At 36.9% G+C, this 20,551-nt stretch overlaps 1 protein-coding gene across 11 annotated transcripts in view; it reads right to left on the minus strand.

The window, feature by feature from the left end:
* Positions 1-20,551, minus strand: part of SNX14 (sorting nexin 14) — a 94,082-nt gene that overhangs the window by 47,615 nt on the left and 25,916 nt on the right. For all 11 annotated transcript variants that reach the window (XR_010413685.1, XR_010413686.1, XR_010413687.1 and 8 more), the window contains exons 6-7: positions 18,322-18,409; positions 7,478-7,562 (exon numbers count right to left, since the gene is read on the minus strand). Coding sequence is in view for 8 of the 11 variants with exons in the window: in XM_064597829.1 (XP_064453899.1) it covers positions 7,478-7,562; positions 18,322-18,409 (173 nt within the window). In the remaining 3 variants the exon portion in view is untranslated. The remainder of the gene's footprint in view (positions 1-7,477; positions 7,563-18,321; positions 18,410-20,551) is intronic.

Below are 20,551 nucleotides of genomic sequence, written 5' to 3' on the forward strand. Positions count from 1 at the left end.
AAAAAATCCTCACCAAAATACTAGCCAATAGGATCCAACAGTACATTAAAAGGATTATTCACCACTACCAAGTGGGATTTATTCCTGGGTTGGTTCAACATCCGCGAATCAAGCAATGTGATACAATACATTAATAAAAGAAAGAACAAGAACCATATGATACTCTCAATGATGCAGAAAAAGCATTCGAGGGGCAACTGGGTGGCTCAGTTTTTAAGCATCTGCCTTCGGCTCAGGTCATGATCCCAGGTTCCTGGGGTCAAGCCCCATATTGGGCTCCCTGCTCAGCAGGAAGCCTGCTTCTCCCTCTCCCACTCCCCATGCTTGTGTTCCCTCTCTCGCTGTGTTTCTCTCTGTCAAATAAATAAATAAAATTATTTAAAAAACGAAAAAGAAAAAGCACTTGACAAAATACAGCATCCTTTCTTGATTAAAACTCCTCACAGTGTAGGGATAGAGGGTATATACCTCAGTATCATAAAAGCCATCCATGAAAAACTCACAGTGAGTATCATTCTCAATGGGGAAAAACTGACAGCTTTCCCCCTAAGGTCAGGAACATGGCAGGGATGTCCACTACCACCACTGCTACTCAATATAGTATTAGAAGTCCTAGCCTCAGCAATTAGACAACAAAAAGAAATAAAAGGGATCGGAATCGGCAAAGAAGAAGTCAAACTCTCATTTTTTGCCAATGATATGATTCTTTACGTGGAAAACCCAAAAACTCCACCCCAAAACTGCTAGAACTCATACAGGAATTCAGTAAAGAGGTAGGATATAAAATCAATGCACAGAAATCAGTGGCATTTCTATACACCAACAAGAGAGAAGAAAGAGAAATTAAGGAGTCGATCCCATTAACAACTGCACCCAAAACCATAAGATATCTAGGAATAAATCTAACCAAAGAGGCAAAGAATCTCTACTCAGAAAACTACAGAATACTCATGAAACAAACTGGGGAAGACACAAAGAAATGGAAAAACGTTCCATGCTCATGGATTGGAAGAACAAATATTGTGAAAATGTCTATACTACATAGAGCAATCAACACATTTAATGCAATCCCTATCAAAATGCCATCAACTTTTTTCAAAGAAATGGAACAAATAAACCTAAAATTTTTATGGAACCAGAAAAGACCCCAAATAGCCTGAGGAATGTTGAAAAAGAAAAGTGAAGCTGGTGGTATCACAATTCCAGACTTCAAGCTCTATTACAAAGCTGTAATTATCAAGACAGTATGGTACTGGCACAAAAACAGACACATAGATCAATGGAACAGAATAGAGAGCTCAGAAATGGACCCTCAACTCTATGTTAAACTAATCTTCGACAAAGCAGGAAAGAATGTGCAATGGGAGAAAGTCTCTTCAACAAATGGTGTTGGGAAAATTGGATAGCCACATGCAGAAGAATGAAACTGGACCATTTCCTTACATCACACACAAAAATAGACTCAAAATGGATGAAAGACCTCAATGTAAGATGGGAATCCATCAAAATCCTAAAGGAGAACACAGGCAGCAACGTCTTCGACCTCAGCTGCAGCAACTTCTTAAAAACATCGCCAAAGGCAAGGGAAGCAAGAGCAAAAATGAATTATTGGGACTTCATCAAGATAAAAAGCTTTTGCACAGCAAAGGGAACAGTCAACAAAACCAAAAGGCAACTGACAGAATGGGAGAAGATATTTGCAAATGACATTTCAGATGAAGGGCTAGTATCCAAAACCTTATTATAAAGATCTTATCAAACTCAACACCCAGAGAACAAATAATCCAATCAAGAAATGGGCAGAAGACATGAACAGACATTTCTGCAAAGAAGACATCCAAATGGCCAATAGACACATGAAAAAGTGTTCGTCACTCGACATCAGGGAAATACAAATCAAAACCTCAATGAGATACCACCTCGCACCAGTCAGAATGGCTAAAATTAACAAGTCAGGAAACGACAGATGTTGGCGAGGAAGTAGAGAAAGGGGAACCCTCCTACACTGTTGGTGGGAATGCAAGCCGGGGCAGCCACTCTGGAAAACAGTATGGAGGTACCTCAAAAAGTTGAAAATAGAGCTACCCTACAACCCAGCAATTGCACTACTGGGTATACAAATGTAGTGATCCGAAGCGGCACATGCACCCCAATGGTTATAGCAGCAATATCCACAATAACCAAACTATGGAAAGAGCCTAGATGTCCATCAACAGACGAATGGATAAAGAAGATGTGGTGTGTATACACACACACACACACACACACACAGGAATATTATGCAGCCATCAAAAATGAAATCTTGCCATTTGCAACGACGTGGATGGAACTAGGTGGTATTATGCTAAGCAAAGTAAGTCAATCAGAGAAAGACAATTATCATATGATCTCACTGATATGAGGAATTTGAGAAACAAGACAGAAGATCATAGGGGAAGGGAGGGAAAAATGAAAAAGGATGAAATCATAAAGGGAGACAAACAATAAGACTCTTAATCTCAGGAAACAAACTGAGGGTTGCTGGAGTGGAGGGCGGGGAGGGATGGGGTGGCTGGGTGATGGACACTGGGGAGGGTATGTGCTATGGTGAGCGCTGTGAATTGTGTAAGACTGATGAATCAGACCTGTACCCCTGAAACAAATAATACATTATACGTTAATATAAATAAATAAATAAATAAAACTCTTTGTTGTCTCTGCTTTCACATCTAAATCATTCAGGTAACCTTTTAAAGCACTGGCTTCCTTTGTTAAGTTCTGTGTCTTCTGCTCAAGAGTATAGGATATAATAGGTACAGAACTTTGTAAAATAGAAGTCCATGAACAGATAAATTACTTAATGAATATTAAGTCGTGATAAAACTTATATTAACAGCAAGTTTTCTTGAAAGGCCAAGTACTAAACTAATATTTTAGAGAAAGAGAGCGAGTCGGGGGGGTGGGGCATAGGGGAAGCATCTTAAGCAGACTCTGTGCTGAGTGTGAAGCCTGACACCAGGCTGGATCTCATGACCCCAAGATCATGACCTAAGCTGAAATCAAAGAGTCGGAGGCTTAATTGACTGAGTCACCCAGGCATCCCAAACTAATATTTTAACTTAAAGGTAATAATATTGTCACTTCTTTTTACAGACCTCAAAAGACAAGGAGGAAAACAAGTTATGCTTTCCCTTATTTGCACTCTGTGCCAGGTTTTAAAATCATGGAGTCTGTGAAAGGAATCTAAACTCCAATTCAGTGGCATTTATTTTTAACTATTTTCTTCTATTTTTATTCAGAGAGAATGCAAGCACATTTACCAAAAAAAGCCAATATATGCATTCTAATAGTGTGAGTACTAAGGTAAATGAAGGCTATCTGTGCCTGAGGTACAAAAGAAGGCCTGGCAAAGATGGATGTAGTTATTACAAGAAAGGCATTTTATTTCATAATTATGCAATTATTTACTAAACATTTTTCTCCAAGAATTTGGGGCACAGATTATTTAAAAATGTATGTCATAAGCCAGAATTTAAAATGAGACTAAGCCATGCTAAATTCCAGCTCTACTTAACAAACTGATCTTGAACAAATGATATAATGCCTATGAGCCTCAGTTCCCACATTACAGTTAAGCAATTATAAACACTGAAAAGTCATCATGCAAAATGTGTAAGTAATTATAACGTTCAACGTGATTAAGCATTCACACATAATATATAAATTAAAACACCAGATTGGAATCTATTCAACATGTCAGACATGAGAGTTTTTTGTAGTTCTAGATAATGAGAAAATAAAGAAATCAGGCAAAAGATAAAAAGAATATAGGGAGGAAAATCTTAATTGGGAATATAAGCAAAATATAGATGCTGGAAAACAGAGCATGGATTAATCCCCACTAATCATCAGTCCATCTACTGCCTTATCAGTTAGCAGTTTTCAGACCAAAACAGGAAAGGTCTCCAGAATCCATGACAAAGAGATGCCTTCAGGATGAAAGACTGGACAGTAAGGTCCTTCTGCACAATTTATTACTGAATTTAAGTTAAGCCAATGCTTCTACAGTATATATATTCAGTATTTCTAAAGGGCCATGAGAGTACACACATAGACAGAAAACATCTATATAATCCCTCTTCTCAAGAGACAGATTACAGAGAAAACACTGAGAGAGTAAAAGGAATCTGAATGAAGAGATGAACTTTTAATTACTTTCTGAGTTATGCACAATGGTGGGGCCAAAGAATTTTGAAAACAAATCTATGCATTAAAGAAATGAAAATTCAAAAATCTGATAACCTTTTTTACAAGTCTATCTAATTCACTGTCATAATACTTAGAATATCAGGACCTTTGAATAAAGTAAAAGTCCTTCTAATCTCAGGCCTTTTAATTCTATGAATTTCATTAACTACAATGTTATTAATTAATCGAATCTAGCATTTTACGGTGATTTTATAATTGGGAATCATTTTTTGCATTAATAGTAGCAAATTAGCAAACCCTCCCTTGTAAAGACTCAATAATAAATTTCAAACTGGTTTGTGTGTGGGTGTGCATATATATATAATACCACTCTCTTAGAAATAAAATAATTTGGGAATTTTATTAAACTGATTAATTCAACTAAAAATAAAAAGATGTCTCCTTTACTTATAGCCTGCATTCAAAGTGTTTGTCTTTTGAACAAAGACTATATTAAAAATACTTCTCCCACATAAAAACCTGCACACAAATGTTTACAGCAGCTTTACTCATAACTGCCAAAACTTGGAAGCAAGCAAGATGTACTTCAACAGATGAATGGATAAATAAACTGTGGCACATTCATACACTGGAATATAACTGAGCAGTAAAAAGAAATGAGCTATCGAGCCATGAAAAGACATGGAGGAGCCTTAAATCCATATTTTCAAATAAAAGAAGCCAGTCTGAAAAGGTTACAGTATGATTCCAACTATGTCACATTCTGGAAAAGGCAAAACTGTGCAGACAATAAAAAGATCAATGGTTACCAGAGGTTCATGAAGGAAAGAGGGAGAGATGTCTGTGTGAAACACAGGGTTGTTTTTTTTTTAAGATTTTATTTATTTATTTGACAGAGAGAGAGAGCACAAGTAGGCAGAGCAGCAGGGAGAGGGAGAGGGAGAAGCAGGCTCCCCACTGAGCAAGGAGCCGGATGAGGAACTCAATCCCAGGACCCCGGGGATCATGACCCGAGCCAAAGGCAGATACTTAACCGACTGAGCCACCCAGGCCTCTGGAAATAAGGGGATTTTGAAGACAGTGAAACTATTCAGTAATGATGGATACATGGCATTAAGCATTTGTCAAAACCCACATAATGTACAATACAAAGAGTAAACCCTAATGAAAACTGTGGACTTTAGTTAATAATAATGTATCAATATTGGTATATCAATAGTAACAAATGTACCAACTAATACAAGATGTTAATAGGGGAAAAGAGAGAGAGCTATGGGCACTCTCTATACTTTCTCAATTTTTGTATAAACTTAAAACTGCTCTAAAAAATAAAATTCACTGGGGCACCTGGCTGGCTCAGCCAGTGGATCATGTGACTCTTGATTTCCAGGTTGTGAGTTTGAGCCCTATGTTGTGTGTAGAGATTATTTAAAAATAAAATCTTTAAAAATAGTAATAATAATAATAGGGTGCCTGGGTAGCTCAATCGGTTAAGTGTCTGCCTTCAACTCAGGTCATGATCCCAGGGTCCAGGGATCAAGTCCCGCATCGGGCTCCCTGCTCATCTGGGATTCTGCTTCTCCCTCTACTCCTCACCCCTGCTCTGATCTCTCTCTCTCTCTCTCTCTCACTGTCTCTCTCTCTCAAATAAATAAATAAAACCTTTAAAAAATAATAATAATAAATAAATTTACTAATAAAAAAACCCACTTTTCCTATTTTTTTTTTCCCTGATAGTAAAGTAGCCCTGGCTACAAGATAATTGCTATCTTCTGATTTGTTTTTGCCAGTGACAGGACACTGATTTTTAAGTTAATTTTTTTATTCAACAATTAAATTACACATATTCAAACTCTTCTACTATAGTACTATGTTGAAAGTAACTTTTTTTTTTTTTTTTAATTTTATTTGACAGAGAGAGACAGCAAGAGAGGGAACACAAGCAGGGGGAGTGGAGGAAGGAGAAGCAGGCTTCCCGCCGAGCAGGGAGCCCAATGCGGGGCTTGATCCCAGGACCCTGGGATCATGACCTGAGCTGAAGGCAGATGCTTAACAACTGAGCCACCCAGGCGCCCCGAAAGTAACTATTTTTAGTTGTTGTAATATTATAAGATGAACACAGAAAAAAATTTTAAATATATATATAATTTGAAATGCTTCTCAAAACTGAGAAATTATTCATACCAAGAAACAAAGTAATAATTTGATTTTTACTTCAACTCTGCCTAGAACATAATTTCCCCCAAATGAACTGCTTATATTAACTGATATCATGAAGGAGGGAAAATTGGTTCTGTACTCAAATGATTTCGGATATGGGAAGTTAAAAACTATTTAAATAGTTAAAGCCATTTCTTTGCTGTAGGACTACTCAGAGATTTTGGTATGGTGGTATTAGCTGGGAATTTCCATAAGGGGAATATAATGTGTAGTAATTACCAGAAAATATGACCATGAAACCTCTTCTACACAGTTACTACATGGAGTAGTATGCAGCATTGACAAAGAATACCAAAAGCATTTGGGAAAGCACTCACAAAGAATACCAAATGCAAACATAAGGAAAATCAGTTTTGCAAAGACCCAAGTATAGAGCACAGAAGTAATTTTGTTAAAAAAAAAAAAAATTCAGTTTGATCTAAGAGCAAGAAAAATTTGGATTTCATTCATTCAATCATAAAACATTTGCTGAATGTATGCTATGTGCAAATCATGAGAGTATAAAAGCCAGGACATTCACAAAAAACTGCAAATAGGTGATCCCAGCCAACACATAATACACAGTGAAAGACAAGAGTAAATCAAAATATTTGACAAGAGGTATTTAAATATACAATTTAGACTCTAAGAGTCACTAAATTTTTTTTAGTAGAGAGATAACATGACAATTGTGGTAGTGTGAAATTAACATGGTAGCAATATATAGGATGGGCTGGAATAGGTCAAAACTATTGAAATCATTAAGAAGAGAAAGGGGGAAGAGATCGAGAGATACTTCAGAGGGAGTAATAAAGGCAACAGACTATCATCCAAAAGAAGATGAAAGTCCTCAATAATACTATTGATTACTGAATACTAAAAGTTAACTATCTTTTAAGTTTCATAGATTCCTGAGTTTCTACAATCACTTATACAATAAACAAAGTATTAAAAAAGGATTTTGGTTTAAAGGAATACTTTCACAGCATTTGTGAATATCAGTTAATGCATCAGTAATCATACATAGATATTTAAGGTGAAAGTTGGTATATAAAAATCACTCAAACTTTGTAGTAGAAAACTGTATTACCTTTCTGACTGGCTTTAACTATCACCTCTATATGCTTCATTGCTGCTTTTAATAGTTTCTTGGTTATAATAGATGGAATATCCACCTAGAAAAATTCAACATTAAAATAAAACTTTTAAAACAATTATCAATGAGTTACAATGGCAGGAGCACTCTATTTAAGATACTGGAACACATGATCTTAAAAATTAGAGATATTATTTAGAATCTTTCAAAAATATAATTTAAAAGCGCTTTATATTCTTGGATCATACTAACTACAACTTTAGACAGTTCCTCTATCACACTAAAGAAAATATATCTTAATATGCATGCACTATGTATACTAAATTTTCCCACAAAATAATATCTTTATTCTTGATTTCTTTAATATGTTTCTTTTAAACATATTCAAAGAAAAATCTCAAGTAACTTAACACTTTGGGGCCATAAATTTCTGTCTATTAAGGTTACTTAAGGATTAAGTATTTTTATTCAGCTTACAAGATAAATCTTGGTTTTAAGCTATATAGAAGCATTCTACTTTGGAATGATAATCAATTTCATGATTCCCCACAGACATTTTTCAGCTTAAAGGCTAGAAACTGTAGTGACTATGGTAGGTTAGTGATGCAGGACTGAAGGCTTATATGTATACACATGAGAGAGACAACAAAATAACTAAAACTAAATTGCAAATAAAATGAATCACCAAAAAGCATGTTTACTGGACTTCAACAGGTTTATCTTCTACCACAAAACTCAACACATTTTCCCTTTATCAAAGCATGAAAAAATTGCATCACAGCAAAGTTTTGTATTAATGTTTCAATTATTTTTAATTTCCATATTAAGGAAGGGGGGGGAATCACAGGCTAATAAATCTAATAAGTATGATGGATCATAAACCCCCAATTTTTAGTGATTTACCAGTAAAACCCAGAGCAGTTTACAGGTATCTTTTAGCTATGTAAGATCAAACATAGTAAGTGGGAATATTTTTGTTAGTAGTATACCTTGTTGCAAAATAACATTACTCTTTATTTCTCTCTGGCTTCTTGTCCTCAATGACTATAGGTTGCTGTAATATTTATCAAATAAACAGGATGTTTTCATTTACAAACATTTTATAAAATCTTGTCTTCTGAGAATACTCATGAAAATTTTCCTTTTTAAGTTCCATTTTAGAGACTTCAGGTCAGAATCAAAATGATAAAATAATGGGCTCATCACTAAACTTTAATTAAAAAAAACCAAAAAACAAAAAACAAAAAAAACCCACTGTGGATGATTCTTTGTTTTCATTATCCCCCAAACTGCCAATTTAAATTATTTAGGCAATGGTATCAGGGACAGAACACTGTACTAAGATGACCAGGCATAATCACTGGCCCATTGACTACTACTTCTGACACTTTGACAAAGGTACTTTCTATAAAATGGGTATGATAATGATCCACTTATCTGCTGGGACAGTGATGCAGATAAAATGAAAAGAAAGGATAGAAAGTTTAACCATCCAGAAAACAGAAGAAAATATTTGCAAATCATATGTATGAACTCTTACAACTCAATAATACATAGACAACCCAGTTAAAAAATAGGCAAAGAATCTGAATAGACATCACTCCAAAAAAGATATACAAATGGCCAATAAGCAAATGAAAAGATGTTCAATGTCGTAAGTCATCAGGGAAATGCAAATCAATGCCACAATGAGACCACTTCATACCCATTAGGCATGGTTGGAATAAAAAAACGAGATAATAACTAGTTCTGGCAAGGATAGAGAGAAATCAGAACCCTCATATACTACTGATGGGAATGTAAAAATGGTGCAGCCACTTTGAAGAGTCTGGCCGTTAATCAAAAACTTAAATAGAGTTACCATTTGACTCAACAATTATACTCCTAAGTATATACGAAAGAAAAATGAAAACATATATCCCTACAACCATCAAAAACACTTGTACACAAATGCTATGGCAGCATTATCCATAATAGCAAAAAAGTGGAAATAATCCAAATGTCCATCAACTGATGGATGAATAAACAAAATATGGCATATCCACACACAATGGAATATTATTTAGACATAAAAAAAGAAAGAAGTACTGATACATGCTACATCATTAACATGGATGAACTTTGGAAACATTATGCCAAGTCAAAAAAACCAATCAGAACAGGCCACATATTACGTGATTCCATTTATATGAAATGTCCAGAATAAACAAATCTATAGAGACAGAAAGTAGACTGGCTATTGGCTAGATCTAAGAAGATGAGAGAACAAGGGTTTATGGCTAAAGGGTATGAGGTCTCTTTGTGGGTGATAAAAATGCTGTAAAATTGTGGTGATGGCTGTGTAAATCCAGAAATATGCTAAAAACCACTGAATTATACACTTTAAATAGGTGAACTGTCTGGTATACAAAGTAGACCTCAATAAAGCTGTTACCAAAAAATACATATAATGCAATCCAAGTATGAAGTACTATGATTTTAAAATCACTAGGCTATCGCAAAGCCTAACTGAGCAGAGCTATTCTACTAAGTAATACCTATAAATTTATTGTAATGAGTCAGCTTTTTGATCATTTTATTTGACTTTAAGTTGTAATTTAAGTGGCTTATCACCAACCAATTGATATTTTTACCAAATCTTTTACTCCAGTTAAATAATCTATACAGCTGCCTGAGATCTTTATTAAACAAGATGAATAATTTTATCAACTTGTTTCTGTTTATAAAATGGTAAAAAAAACTCATACCAAAAAAAAAAAAAGGTGAACAGAAATGCACAGAAAGAACCAAAAATCAGCATCAACCCACCATGAAAGTAAGAGTTAACAGTGATAAGGATATATATGCACCGTTAATATATGTATTAACAAGCTTTAATATGTGAGCTTTGTTTTCAATGTGGAAAAATACCACATATATTATTTTCCAGCCTCTTCCACTTGATTATGTAAGAAAAATAATTTCTCATGTAAATAAGTACTATTCTATAAAATGATTTTTCATAGCTGCACAGAATTCTGTAATTGGCATATACTATATATATATATATATATATTTTTTTTTTTAAGATTTTATTTACTTGAGAAAATGAGAGAGAGAGAGAGAGCACATGAGAGGGGGAGTGTCAGAGGGAGAAGAAGACTCCCCGCTGAACAGGGAGCCCGATGCGGGACTTGATCCCGGGACTCCAGGCTCATGACCTGAGCTGAAGGCAGTCACTTAACCAACTGAGCCACCCAGGAGCCCCGGCTTGTAATATATTTTAATCAACAATCTTATCATTAGACGTCAGCTTTCCTTTTCAGTTTTCCTTATTATAAATTATACTACAATGAATCTCTGGGCATACATTTTTACATACATCTGTAAATATTTCTTTAAAATATATTAACAAAAACAGAACTAAACTTGGGAGTATAGACATTTTTAAGTCTTTTAATAAAGATTACCAAACTGCCTTCCAGTATAAGAATTATACCAATTTGAGATTAAGAATTCCTCATATCAGTGAGATCATATGATACATGTCTTTCTCTGATTGATGGGAGGGATGGGGTGGCTGGGTGACAGACATTGGGGAGGCTATGTGCTATGGTGAGCACTGTGAATTGTGTAAGATTGATGAATCACAGACCTGTACCTCTGAAACAAATAACACATTATATGTTTAAAAAAAAAAAAAAAAAAAAAAGAAGATAGTAGGAAGGGAAAAATGAAGGGGAGGGAATCAGAGTGGGAGACGAACCATGAGAGACTATGGACTCTGAGAAACAAACTGAGGTTTCTGGGGGGGGGGATGGGTTAGCCTGGTGATGGGTACTAAGAGGGCACATATTGGAGGGGGGAAAGATGGTGGAGGAATAAGGGACCCTATTTCAACCGGTCCCCGGAATTGAGCTGGATATCTACCAGACCACTCTGAGCACCCACGAAACCAGTCTGAGATGTAAGAAAATCTGGATCTCAACAAACAGAATATCGCAGGCAGTTGGTTTTGAGGTACGAAGCGGGGAGCCATGATTCCGCGGGCAGATATCGGAGTATAAACGGCAGCAGGAGGGTGCCTGGCCGTGGGGATCCTACACCACTGGTGAGCCACAGCCTCACTCGCTGGGGACGGGGCACAGACCCACAGACCAGCAGAGGTGGGGATAGGACTTAAGGGCAGCCCCTGGGGCGGGAACCCGGAGCAGTGGGGTCACATGTGAGAAATGGGAGCGGCTGGCATTTTTAGAAGCACAAAGGGCAGAGACGTGCCCCGAACTGGAGGCAGGACTGGGAGCGCTGCGGAGGGGCGCACAACCCAGGACGCTGCAGTTTATAGCAGCACAGACAGAAACAGAGACGGTGTGGCCTGGAGAGCTCACTGAAGAACAGACCGAGGTCTCTCTGCTCTGAGGCAGAGGGTTGGAAACGGTCTCTTCTGCTCTGACTTGCAGAACAGATGCGGAAAGCCGCCAGAGAAAGCCGCCAGAGAACAAAAGCCCCAAAAACTGATTCCCGCTGAGCCCATCCCCCGCCACAGGGGGACAGCGCAACTCCGCCCAAACAGGGTTCTATGAGTAACAGCGCGGCAGGCCCGTCCTGCAGAAGAAAGGCTGGGAAAACAAGAGGCCAGCAACCCTAAGGTCCCAAGAATACAGGTGCATCTTGCTTGGGTTCTGGTCAATAATTTGGACTCTATACATTCCTTCAAACACCCATCAACAGAATGACTAGGAGGAGCAGCCCCCAAAACAGAAAACACTCAGAGATTATGACTTATGCTGCAGATTTACAAATGGATGCAGATATAACCAAGATGTTGGAGATGGAACTCAGGCTAGCAATTGTGAAAACAATGGCTAGAATGGAGAAATCAATTAATGGCAACATAGAGTCTCTAAGGGCAGAAATGAAAGCTGAATTGGCAGAACTTAAAAATGCTATCAATGAGATCCAATCTAGATAATCTAACAGCTAGAGTAAGTGAGGCAGAAGAGCGAATAAGCGACCTGGAAGACAATATAATAGATAAAAAGGGAAAAGAGAAGGCCAGGGAAAAACAACTCAGAAGCCAAGAAAATAGAATCAGAGAAATAAGTGACACCATGAAGCGTTTCAATGTCAGAATAATTGGAATCCCGGAGGGAGTGGAGAGAGAGAGAGAGGACTAGAAGATGTATTTGAGCAAATCGTAGCTCAGAACTTCCCTAATCTGGGGAATGAAACAAACATTCGAGTCCTAGAGGCAGAGAGGACCCCTCCTAAGATCAAGGAAAACAGGGCAACACCCTGGCATGTAATAGTAAAACTTGCAAATCTGGGCGCCTGGGTGGCTCAGTCCATTAAGCGACTGTCTTCGGCTCAGGTCATGATCCCAGGGTCCTGGGATCGAGTCCCACATCGGGCTCCCCGCTCTGCGGGGTGGCTGCTTCTCCCTCTCCCACTCCCTCTGCTTGTGTCCCTCTCTCGCTGTGTCTCTCTCTGTCAAATAAATAAATAAAATCTTAAAAAAAAAAAAAAAAACCTGCAAATCTTAGAACCAAGGAAACCATCTTAAAGGCAGTTAGGGGGAAGAGATTCCTTACGTACGGAGGGAGGAACATCAGAATAACGTCAGACCTATCCACAGAGACCTGGCAAGCCAGAAAGGCCTGGCAAGACATATTCAGGGTACTAAATGAGAAGAACATGCAGCCAAGAATACTTTATCCGGCAAGGCTTTCATTTAGAATGGATGGAGAGAGGCAGAGCTTCCACGACCGGCAGAAACTGAAAGAATATGTGACCACTAAGCCAGCCCTGCAAGAACTATTAAGGGGGGTTCTATAAAAGGAGAAAGACCCCAAGAGTGATCTACAACAGAAATTTCCAGGGACAATCTATAAAAACAACGTCTTCACAGGCAACATGATGACAATTAATTCATATCTTTCAATAATCACTCTCAACGTGAATGGCATAAACACTCCCATAAAACAGCACAGGGTTGCAGATTGGATAAAAAGACAGGACCCATCCATATGCTGCCTACAAGAGACTCATTTTGAACCTAAAGATACATCCAGACTGAAAGTGAAGGGATGGAGATCCATCTTCCATGCCAGTGGACCTCAAAAGAAAGCTGGGGTAGCAATTCTTTTATCAGACAAATTAGATTTTAAACTAAAGTCTATAATAAGAGACACAGAAGGACACTCTATCATTCTTAAAGGGTCTATCCAACAAGAAGATCTAACAATTGTAAATATCTATGCCCCCAACATGGGAGCAGCCATCTACATAAGCCAACTGTTAACCAAAATAAAGAGTCATATTGATAACAATACATTAATTGTAGGAGACCTCAATACTCCACTCTCGGCAATGGACAGATCATCTAAGCAGAAAATCAACAAGGAAACAAGAGCTTTGAATGATACATTGGACCAGATGGACCTCACAGATATTTACAGAACATTCCATCCTAAAACAGCAGAATACTCATTCTTCTCGAGTGCACATGGAACTTTCTCCAGAATAGACCACATACTGGGTCACAAATCAGGTCTCAAACGATACCAAAAGATTGAGATTATTCCCTGCATATTCTCAGACCACAATGCTCTAAAACTGGAACTCAATCACAAGAAAATATTTGGCAGAAATTCAAACACTTGGAAGCTAAAGACCACTCTGCTCAAGAATGTTTGGGTCAACCAGGAAATCAAAGAACTTAAAACAATTCATGGAAATCAATGAGAACGAAAACACATTGGTCCAAAACCAATGGGATACTCGAAGGCAGTCCTAAGGGGGAAATACACAGCCATCCAAGCCTCACTCAAAAAAATAGAAAAATCCCGAATTCACCAACTAACTCTACACCTTAAAGAACTAGAGAAAAAGCAACAAACGATGCCTAAGCCACTCATTAGAAGACAATTAAAATTAGAGCAGAAATCAATGAATTAGAAACCAGAAACACAGTAGATCAGATCAACGAACCTAGAAGCTGGTTCTTTGAAAGAATAAGATCGATAAACCACTGGCCAGACTTATCCAAAAGAAAAGAGAAAGGACCCAAATTAATAAAATTATGAACGAAAGGAGAGAAATCATGACTAACACCAAGAAAATAGAAACAATTATTAGAAATTATTATCAACAACTATATGCCAATAAACTGAGCAATCTGGATGAAATGGAGGCCTTCCGGGAAACCTATCAGCTGCCAAGACTAAAACAGGAAGAAACTGACAACCTGAATAGGCCAATAACCAGTAACGAGATTGAAGCAGTGATCAAAAAAGCTCCCAAAAAACAAGAGTCCAGGGCCTGATGGATTCCCTGGGGAATTCTACCAAACATTCAAAGAAGAAATAATACCTATTCTACTGAAGCTGTTTCAAAAAATAGAAACAGAAGGAAAACTTCCAAACTCATTCTGTGAGGCCAGCATTACCTTAATCCCCAAACCAGGCAAAGACCCCATCAAAAAGGAGAATTTCAGACCGATATCCCTTATGAATATGGATTACAAAATCCTCAACATATCCTAGCAAACAGGATCCAACAATACATTAAAAGGATCATCCACCACGACCAAGTGGGATTTATCCCCGGATGCAAGGTTGGTTCAACATTCACAAATCAATCAATGTGATAGAACACATTAATAAGAGGAGGGAGAAGAACCATATGGTCCTCTCAATTGATGCAGAAAAGCACTGGACAAAATACAACATCCTTTCCTGATTAAAACTCTTCAGAATATAGGGATAGAAGGAACATTCCTCAAGTTCATAAAATCCATCTATGAAAAACCCACAGGGAATATCATCCTCAATGGGGAAAAGCTGAGAGCCTTTCCCTTAAGATCAGGAACACGTCAAGGATGCCCACTCTCGCGACTATTGTTCAACATAGTATTAGAAGTCCTAGCAACAGCAATCAGACAACAAAAAGAAATAAAAAGTATTCAAATTGGCAAAGAAGAAGTCAAACTCTCTCTTTTCACAGACGACATGATACTTTATGTGGAAAACCCAAAAGAGTCCACCCCCAAATTACTAGAACTCATCCAGCAATTCGGTAATGTGGCAGGATACAAAATCAATGCACAGAAATCAGTTGCTTTCTTATACACTAACAACGCAACTGTAGAAAGAGAAATTAGAGAAACAATTCCATTTACAATAGCACCAAAAACCGTAAGATACCTCGGAATAAACCTAACCAAAGAGGTAAAGGATCTATACTCTAGGAACTACAAAACACTCATGAAAGAAATTGAAGAAGACACAAAAAGATGGAAAAATATTCCATGCTCAGGGATCAGAAGAATAAACATTGTTAAAATGTCTATGCTACCCAGAGCAATCTATACCTTCAATGCCATCCCGATCAAAATTCCAATGACATGTTTTAAAGTGCTGGAACAAACAATCCTAAAATTTGTATGGAATCAGAAAAGACCCCGAATCGCCAAGGAAATGTTGAAAAACAAAGCTGGGGGCATCACGTTGCCTGATTTCAAGCTATACTACCAAGCTGTGATCACCAAGACAGCATGGTACTGGCACAAAAACAGACATATAGACCAATGGAACAGAATAGAGAACCCAGATATGGACCCTCAACTCTATGGTCAAATAATCTTTGACAAAGCAGGAAAAAACATGCAATGGAAAAAAGACAGTATCTTCAATAAATGGTGTTGGGAAAATTGGACAGCCACATGCACAAGAATGAAACTCAACCATTCTCTAACACCAGTCACAAAGATAAACTCAAAGTGGATGAAAGACCTCAATGGGAGACAGGAATCCATCCAAATCCTAGAGGAGAACATAGGCAGTAACCTCTTTGACTTCGCCCACAGCAACTTCTTTCAAGATACATCTCCAAAAGCTAGTGAAACAAAAGCAAAAATGAACTTTTGGAACTTCATCAAGATAAAAAGCTTCTGCACAGCAAAGGAAACAGTCAGCAAAACAAAGAGGCAACCCACAGAATGGGAGAAGTATTTGCAAATGACACTACAGATAAAGGGCTGGTATCCAAGATCTATAAAGAACTTCTCAAACTCAACACCCAAAAAACAAATAATCAAGTCAAAAAGTGGGCAGAAGAGATGAACAGACACTTCTCTGAAGAAGACATACGAATGGCTAACAGACACATGAAAAAATGTTCATCATCATTAGTCATCAGGGAAATCCAAATCAAAACCACATTGAGATACCACCTTACACCGGTTAGAATGGAAAAAATGGACAGGGAAAGAAACAACAAATGTTGGAGAGGTTGTGGAGAAAGGGGAACTCTCTTACACTGTTGGTGGGAATGGAAGTTGGTACAGTCCTTTGGAAAACAGTGTGGAGGTTCCTCAAAAATTTAAAAATAGAGCTACCCTATGACCCAGCAATTGCACTACTGGGTATTTACCCCAAAGACACCGATGTAGTGAAAAGAAGGGCCATATGCACCCCAATGTTCATAGCAGCAATGTTCGCAATAGCCAAACTGTGGAAAGAGCCGAGATGCCCTTCAACAGATGAATGGATAAAGAAGATGTGGTCCATTTATACAATAGAATATTACTCAGCCATTAGAAAGGATGAATACCCAACTTTTACCTCCGCAATGATGGGCCTGGAGGAGATTATGCTAAGTGAAATAAGTCAAGCAGAGAAAGTCAATTATCATAGGGTTTCACTTACTTGTGGAACATAAGGAATAGCATGGAGGACATTAGGAGAAGGAAGGGAAAAATTGGGGGGGGGGGGGAATTGGAGGGAGAAATGAACCATGAGAGACTATGGACCTGAGAAACAAACAGGGTTTTAGAGGGGAGGGGGGAAGGGGGAATGGTTAGCCCAGTGATGGGTATTAAGGAGGGCACGTACTGCATGGAGCACTGGGTGTTATATGAAAACAATGGATCGTGGATCACCACATCAAAAACCAATGATGTACTGTATGGTGACTAACATAACATATTAAAATTAAAAAAAAAAAAAGGGCACGTATTGAATGGAGCACTGGGTGTTACACACAAACAATGAATCATGGAACACTACATCAAAAACTAATGATGTAATGTATGTGATTAACATAACATAATAAAATAAAACTAAATTAAAAAAAAAGAATTATACCAATTTGGATTTGTACTTGCTTTGCCTGTTTCCCCGCAATCACCCTTACTAGACATTATCATTCTTTATCGTTCCCAATCTGAGAGGCAACAGAATAGCACCTCATCAAAAAACGGTATTTATTTGATGTGAGACAACATATTTTCAATATTTATTGGCCATTTTTCTATTTTTCTTTGGTGAACTGCTTATTCATATTTTTTGCATATCTTTTCTATGGTGGTTGACTATATTGTTAATTTCTCAACAAAGTATAGAAACATTTAACAAGATTTATCTTTATTTACTAATTGCAGATATATACCAATTCTATCAAATGGACAAGGCAGTATACAAGCATGTGTGTCTACAGCCAACACACCATAACTATATATAGGCAAAGACCCAAACATAAACATAATATGGCTTAAAAAAATTTTTTTTTAAAGTAGATCATAATCATCACCATTTACCCAGTAAATTCATCTAACAGGAACATGACTTTTTTTTTATACCTGTCTTTTTATTTCTAATTACCACAAACCAAGATAAAGCATTAAAGAAAGCACAATTTATCAATGAATTAAAAGTGACCCATTTATATTTTAATCTAAAAAAATTAAAAGTGAAGAAAAAATACATACTGTATAGGATAAAGTAAAACTAAGATTTTTAAAAATCTCTTTAGTATTAATGAAACCCCAAATTCCCAAATTTCTCATTATAAATATATACCTTGTGAATCCTTCGAATTAAGACAGATGCAAAAAACCGTAATGTAATTCTCAGTTCATCAACAAAGGACTCATCATCTGTTACATCCCTTCAATTAAGGAGAAAAGCAAGCATTTAAAAGCTCAGAGAAATACACAGCTACTCCTTCTAGAAACCAAGGAAAGTTTAGAACTTCCTCTTCTTTTTCATTTATTTATCCTATTTTTCTTTGCTTTTTTAACAAATAATGCATTACATTACAGAATTAAAAATAAAAATGTACAAAGAAAAAATAAACATCTCCCATAATTCTAGTACCAAGACATAATCATTATTAACTAAATTGTAGTATATATTTCCCTGTAGACAACCACATGTACAAAGTCGTATTTTTACAATACTCCAATCATTTTCTAAGCATTATCAAAGAAATTTCTAAGAAATAAAGAATAATTTCAGAGGAGTAACAAATTAATACATCTTAAATTAGTTTAATATATTTATAGTTAATAATATAAACTAATTCTAAAAGGTAAAAAAAATATGTGTTCTATTTGAGAAAGAAAATAAGCTGAAACTCAAACATTTTTAAACAGAAATTTTGACAACCTTCTTCTGAGGAGTTACTTTTTATTTTCCTGAAGTCTTGAGGTCCTAGAAGAATTAGGACACTTCCCCAATCAAAGCAAGCAAGAAAGGTATATATAATGATGATATCCTGAATTTGAAGATGGTACTATTAAATCCCTTGGCAGAATAAAGAAGATAATTGTATCAACCAAGCCTCCCACTATTAATCCCAAGGAAGTGACTATTTCAGCATCAATAACTACACTGAGGAGAAAATACATACTTTATCATTTAGAAATACAGCCAGCTCTTATGAAGAGTCAGAACATGGGTGGGGGTGGGGGGAGTCTTCACAAGAGGATTCATTTTAGAAAAAGACTTACTATCAGCTTTACTTAAATGGCAAATGCCCCATATTTAAGACAGAATCCAACATAAAAATATTAATTTTCATAGCTTTTCAGGAAAATATGGCATATAAACTGGATATTAAGTTTAATAATATAGAGCATCTCATCTACTAGCATTTTTTTTTTCTTTTTAAAGATTTATTTATTTGACAGAGAGAGACACAGCGAGAGAGGGAACACAAGCAGGGGGAGTGGGAGAGGGAGAAGCAGGCTTCCCACCGAGCAGGGAGCCCGATGTGGGGCTCAATGCGGGGCTCAATCCCAGGACCCTGGGATCAAGACCTGAGCCGAAGGCAGATGCTTAACGACTGTGCCACCCAGGCGCCCCATCTACTAGCATTTTTTAATGAGAAAATTCAAAATATATAAAATTAGGATATATGCCATTAAATATTACATCTATAAGTCATATAGGTGTAAGTGTTCAAATATGTAACTAAATACATGATGGTTTTGTAAGAAAACATTTATTTATTAAATATATATCTTAATTTCTGATTCTCAAACTAGATTAATTTTACAGATCTAAACTATTTTCTATATCCTGCAAAGCAAAGGACACTTGTATATCCATAGCAGATACTAAAAATAAAGTTACTTTGGAAAAAACATTAATATTCTAGGAAAATTCTATTAAAATTATCTTTCAATTTAGTGAAACATCTGAATATAAACTTTCCTCTAAATGTACAATTATTTCAAATGTAAAAAGTGCATATAAAATATCAAATTGGGGTGCCTGGGTGGCTCAGTCGGTTGGGCATCTGCCTTTGGCTCAGGTCATGATCTCGAGGTCCTGGGATCAAGCCCCACATCGGGCTTCCCTACTCAGTGAGGAGTCTCTTCTCCCTCTTCCTCTGCCCCTCTCTTCCCACTCCCCACTTGTGCTCTCTGCTCTCTCTCTCAAATAAATGAATGGAATCTTTAAAAGAAACAACAAAGGACCATGGAATGCTTCCCAAATCACTTTAAAAAATTAAATTCAATTAAAAAATAAAATAAAAAATTAAATCACTCCATTTAGGAGTGATGAGGAATTCTCTAAGTTAATTTTCTTTCAAAAAGCAGTCAAGGTTTTTTCTTCTTTGCTATCACTAAACTGTTAAATGATTGCCTAGATCTATGGTTCTTACTAGGGCCAATTATGCCTCTCAGGTTACATATGGCAATCTCTGAAGATACTTTTGGTGGTCACAAATAAAAGGATGAGGGGGTGCTACTAGTATCTCATGTGAAAAGGCCAGGGGTTCTACTAAATATCCTATAATGCA

The sequence above is a fragment of the Mirounga angustirostris genome, unplaced genomic scaffold (assembly GCF_029215605.1).
Source record: "Mirounga angustirostris isolate CCGP_5_RB_7025 unplaced genomic scaffold, mMirAng1.0.hap1 SCAF_8, whole genome shotgun sequence".
NCBI lineage: Eukaryota > Metazoa > Chordata > Mammalia > Carnivora > Phocidae > Mirounga > Mirounga angustirostris.